Raw genomic sequence first — 6,000 nt, 5'->3', positions numbered from 1 at the left:
TGGGAGGACGTGGAGGGGGAGGACGTGGAGGGGGAGGACGTGGAGGGGGAGGACGTGGAGGGGGAGGACGTGGAGGGGGAGGACGTGGAGGGGTGAGGACGTGGAGGGGGAGGACGTGGAGGGGGAGGACGTGGAGGGGGAGGACGTGGAGGGGGAGGACGTGGAGGGGGAGGACGTGGAGGGGGAGGACGTGGAGGGGGAGGACGTGGAGGGGGAGGACGTGGAGGGGGGAGGACGTGGAGGGGGAGGACGTGGAGGGGGAGGACGTGGAGGGGGAGGACGTGGAGGGGGAGGACGTGGAGGGGGAGGACGTGGAGGGGGAGGACGTGGAGGGGGAGGACGTGGAGGGGGAGGACGTGGAGGGGGAGGACGTGGAGGGGGAGGACGTGGAGGGGGGAGGACGTGGAGGGGGAGGACGTGGAGGGGGAGGACGTGGAGGGGGAGGACGTGGAGGGGGAGGACGTGGAGGGGGAGGACGTGGAGGGGGAGGACGTGGAGGGGGAGGACGTGGAGGGGGAGGACGTGGAGGGGGAGGACGTGGAGGGGGAGGACGTGGAGGGGGAGGACGTGGAGGGGGAGGACGTGAGGGGGAGGACGTGGAGGGGGAGGACGTGGAGGGGGAGGACGTGGAGGGGGAGGACGTGGAGGGGGAGGACGTGGAGGGGGAGGACGTGGAGGGGGAGGACGTGGAGGGGGAGGACGTGGAGGGGGAGGACGTGGAGGGGGAGGACGTGGAGGGGGAGGACGTGGAGGGGAGGACGTGGAGGGGAGGACGTGGAGGGGGAGGACGTGGAGGGGGAGGACGTGGAGGGGAGGACGTGAGGGGAGGACGTGGAGGGGGAGGACGTGGAGGGGGAGGACGTGGAGGGGGAGGACGTGGAGGGGGAGGACGTGGAGGGGGAGGACGTGGAGGGGGAGGACGTGGAGGGGGAGGACGTGGAGGGGGAGGACGTGGAGGGGGAGGACGTGGAGGGGGAGGACGTGGAGGGGAGGACGTGGAGGGGGAGGACGTGGAGGGGGAGGACGTGGAGGGGGAGGACGTGGAGGGGGAGGACGTGGAGGGGGAGGACGTGGAGGGGGAGGACGTGGAGGGGGAGGACGTGGAGGGGGAGGACGTGGAGGGGGAGGACGTGGAGGGGGAGGACGTGGAGGGGGAGGACGTGGAGGGGGGAGGACGTGGAGGGGGAGGACGTGGAGGGGGAGGACGTGGAGGGGGAGGACGTGGAGGGGGAGGACGTGGAGGGGAGGACGTGGAGGGGGAGGACGTGGAGGGGGAGGACGTGGAGGGGGAGGACGTGGAGGGGGAGGACGTGGAGGGGGAGGACGTGGAGGGGGAGGACGTGGAGGGGGAGGACGTGGAGGGGGAGGACGTGGAGGGGGAGGACGTGGAGGGGGAGGACGTGGAGGGGGAGGACGTGGAGGGGGAGGACGTGGAGGGGGAGGACGTGGAGGGGGAGGACGTGGAGGGGAGACGTGGAGGGGGAGGACGTGGAGGGGGAGGACGTGGAGGGGGGAGGACGTGGAGGGGGAGGACGTGGAGGGGGAGGACGTGGAGGGGGAGGACGTGGAGGGGGAGGACGTGGAGGGGGAGGACGTGGAGGGGAGGACGGAGGGGAGGACGTGGAGGGGGAGGACGTGGACCTGTCCTCGGGCCTGCCCAAAGGAGCTTTTAGGTGGAGTGCAGTGCGCGCAGTACTGGCCCCACCCTTTACACCCATGGTTCGTGTGCCGTGGCCAAGCAAGCTGGGACGTGGCAGCGAGGGTCCTTGGGTCGTAGGTTTTATATCGGAGTGGCCTTCTCCTATGCAGGTTTCTTACCCGGGCTGGAGGGGCCTGCCTCCAATGCAGGATAACCATGCAATTTAGAACCTGGATTTTGTTTAAATAAAAATGGCCGGCCAATATTTTCCTCCTTAGCTAGTTACAAAATTTTTTAAAAATTACTATTTTCAGATAATTCAATTGAGCAAAGCACATTAAAATAAGCAGAAAAAATTTAGAATTTAATTGAGTTACGTGGTGCAAGAATGAAGTAGATAGTTTAACAAGGCCATAAGTCCTTAATAAGTCCCAAGGTGTTTTATGGATCATTCTCTTACATGCATCTTACTTTGTCACCATGACAACAATTCAGCAGAATAAATCTTAGGACTATTCTCACAGTCCTGAAAAGCATGACATCACATTTCTAACCAAATTAGATTTTCAAAAGTAGTACAAGATTAAGAAAAAATTGATCTTACCTGTCATGTCAGCCTTAAGGGCCTCTGCTTGCCTGATGACAAGAGAAAAATATAGAAATAGGAATAGTCAATCCAATGTGAACAACTCTCAAACTCAGAAAAGACAAATAAAAACATCTTTGCAACCAAGTTGGTGATGAGCCAGTTAATTACAGAAATTACTAATTAATTAATAAATAATTTTTTTTTTATTCCATAGCTCTTTGCTATTACAAAGTATTCATGTCCATACAATTTTAAGAGGCAAAATATAATTTAAAAAGAAACAAAACTAGTACTGCTGCAGCTCAGCTTTACGGGAAAAAGGTACTGGCTGCTGCACTGGGCATATTTTAGCTGAAGCCATCTATTAAAATGTATGCACAGTAAAACCCCTGGTATCTGGCACGTGAACTTTCCGGTCGCTTGAGATTGTATATGGGAAGAATGAAATTGAGTTGAGTATTCAAAGATGGCACATGGAGCTGAGATTCTGTATTCCACTGGAAAAGATAACCTATAATTTATGTGATAATTATTCTCTTTTTTCTTAAGGTTTGGAGCACATACATGAAATATATGGGTTTAAAAATATAGTAGAATTTTTTTCTTCCCCGGGTTGAGATGGCACCTAACATGGTGATGGTTTGACTATTATATGTGTTAACTCTTTTTCTTTTGGGTAGCGAAGGGGAGGGGGGGAGAAGAGGGGAGGGAATTAGTGGAGAAAATTATGTATATTTGTACTTTTTAATTGCTTGTATACCTTATTTTTGAATAATAAATAAAATATACAAAAAAAATTGTATATTGTGTGACTGGTGAACTGATGGTGAGGCACGCCAATTTTAAACTTCCATATTTTTTACCTATTTATTTTCCACAATATTTTTCCCAATTGCTTGAATTCCTGGCAACAGTGGTTTGACTGTATGATGTCAAATTGATCACAACAGAGTTGATTTAAGTGGTTTTTATGCTTGATGACTTCTAAATTAGTCATTACATAATTCAGGAATCATTGTGCCAGCAATCTTAATAATTTCCAAGGAAAATGGAACCAAGGAAATTAAACTTATAACCAATGTATCCTAATGACGACAACTCAAAAGTTCAAAGTTCAGATTTATTCTCAGAATACATACATATCTACATATCAAGTACAACCCTGAGATTCATTTTCCTGCAGGCCAGACAGAATTTCTACTTATCAGTAGTGAATAAAACTGTACTCAAGAAAAAATAGGTAGACAAAAGAGAGCAATGTAAACAAGAAGTGCAAACAAACTGTGCAATACAGAAAATAAATATTCCATAATAACGTGTGAAGTAAGAGTCCTTAATGAGTCTGATGTCGCGGGCAGAGCGGGCGCACAGCGCGGTATCACAAATGGTCGCCGTCGCGGGACTCACCTAATGGACCGCACGCAAAAGATAGAGTGCTGAGGAACGGCACTTTGATCTGCTGAATCTCCTGCCAAAAGGCGCGGGTTAATTTAAACCTGTCGGTCCTGTGGATCGACAGCAAACCCATAGTGACGTCCCACCTTGTCCCGTGGAGATCAGGACATGTGTTATATAAAAGAATCAGTCTTGAGTTGACTACTTTGGCGTGTGTTTGTATTACTTTTGTAGATCTACTGTATTGGTGACCCCGACTGCAAGATTCAGCCGAAGCCAGAGTCTACAGTCATAATGAATGCAACTACAGCAGCAGCGGCAGCTACCACCATGGTAGCAGTTAATGCAGTTGGTCTTCACTTGCCTCCTTTCTGGACCCATGAACCTCAGGTTTGGTTTATTCAGGCTGAAACCCAGTTTAGTCTTAGGGGCATAACAGCATAACTAAGTTCTGGCATGTCGTAGGTGCGTTGGACGCCGCTACCACAAGGATGCCTATGCTGCCCTGCTCAACGAATTTCCCTGTATTTTCACTCCTGATTTCAATGCCTCAAAAAGAGCCCATGATGTGTCTCATTTCATAAACACTTCAGGCCCCCGATTCATGCCAGGGCTAGTCATCTTCCACCTGATAAACTGCTGCAAGCAAAGGTCGAGTTTATGGCAATGGAAAAGTTGGGTATCATTCAACGCTCCAACAGTCCTTGGGCATCACTATTACACGTGGTACCCAAGAAGACAGGTGGATGGAGACCCTGTGGCAATTACCGTAGGTTTAATGATGTTACTACACCTGACAGGTACCCAATTCCTCATATACAGGACTTTGTTCCCCATCTACACCATTGCCGCATTTTTCCCAAGGTTGATCTATCAAGGGATATCATCAGATACCTATCCATAAGGATGATATTCCTAAAACAGCAATTATTACCCCTTTTGGGCTTTTTGAATTTCTTAGAATGCCATTTGGATTGAAAAATGCTACTCAAACCTTCCAGTGGCTGATGGACGCTTTAGGCAGGGATTTGGAGTTTGCATACATTTACTTGGATGATATCCTCGTAGCCAGTCGAACTGAGCAAGATCACCACCTCCAACGGCTAGAGGAATTCGGTCTTACCATCAACCCTGGCAAATGTCAATTTGGCAGATCCACCATCAACCTCCTAGGACACAAGATCACGGCCAATGGTATATTTCTTTTATCCAGCAAGGTAGACGCAGTCTGTGCTTTTTCTAAACCTACCACGTTTAAGGGACTGCGGAAATTTCTGGGCCTGATAAACTTCTATCACTGGTTTATTCCTGCAGCTGCTGACATTCTTAGGCCACTGTTCCAGATCCTCTCCACCAAGCACAGAGACGTTACCTGGACATCAGAGGCAGAGGTTGCATTTACAACTATCAAAGAAGCATTGGCCAAAGCAGCAATGCTTGCCCATCCCAACCCTGAGGCTACCTTGGGGCTTAGCACTGACGCCTCGAGTACGGCCATGGGTGCGGTTCTAGAGCAGTACGTCAATGGCTATCATCAACCCCTTGCATCCGTCCATCAGAACATCAGTCAAGCTCATGCCAAATAAATACACATGGCATGGACTAAAAAAAAGACATCGCTCAATGGGCATGGACATGTACCTTCTGCCAGACTGCCAAAATTCAGCGGCCCACCAAGGCACCTCATCAGACTTTTCCAGTGGTACGCAGGAGGTTTGTACCTGCAAAACTTGATGACATTATTGGAGCTGGATCTGGCAATGTAGCCATGGGTCAGTAGTTTGAAAAGGAGCAGGCTGAGCACACCACCCTGAGGTGCGCCAGTGCTCAGCCTGACGGTGCGCTACCTTCTGCTATTGACCCAGTCAGACTGGCTAGAAAATGCAGAAAGCAGTTACTGAGAGGGATGTTGAGTCCCAATGAGGACAGCTTCTCCACCAGCCTCTGAGGAATGATCATATTAAACACCGAGCTGAAGTCAATGAACAGCCTGGTGTACGAGGCCTGCCAGCTCCATTTCATGTCCTCTTTTTGCTCTACTGGTTTCACTCTTAAGCATATTCTTATACTTCTTGTACTCATCAAAAGATTGGTTTGATCAGGAGACATATGGAGACTGCGAATGCTGCAATCTGAAGCTAAGCACAATCTACTGGAGGAATTCAGCAGGTCAATCAACCTCAGAAGGAGAAAAATATTAGTCAATGTTTTGGGATGGAACTCTTCATCAAGACTGAGAATGTAGACAAGTGTTATGAGGAAAAGGTGAGAGGAGTAAGACAGGGACTCATGTAGGATTGGTGAACCGGAGAGAGGTGATAGAGGCAGTAGATTAACAGACATAGGGAGACAGAGGCAAGTGAAATAAAGATGATGG

The 6,000-nt window shown here is 50.5% G+C and overlaps 1 protein-coding gene across 4 annotated transcripts in view; it reads right to left on the bottom strand.

Annotated features, from left to right (window-relative positions):
- Nucleotides 1–6,000, bottom strand: part of smg7 (SMG7 nonsense mediated mRNA decay factor) — a 136,842-nt gene that overhangs the window by 108,667 nt on the left and 22,175 nt on the right. For all 4 annotated transcript variants that reach the window (XM_069938203.1, XM_069938206.1, XM_069938204.1 and 1 more), the window contains exon 2: nucleotides 2,244–2,275. In XM_069938203.1, the coding sequence (XP_069794304.1) occupies nucleotides 2,244–2,275 (32 nt within the window). The remainder of the gene's footprint in view (nucleotides 1–2,243; nucleotides 2,276–6,000) is intronic.

Source organism: Narcine bancroftii, chromosome 5 (assembly GCF_036971445.1).
Source record: "Narcine bancroftii isolate sNarBan1 chromosome 5, sNarBan1.hap1, whole genome shotgun sequence".
NCBI lineage: Eukaryota > Metazoa > Chordata > Chondrichthyes > Torpediniformes > Narcinidae > Narcine > Narcine bancroftii.
Note: the sequence above shows the minus strand (reverse complement) of the source record. Positions and strands in the feature narration are given on the sequence as shown.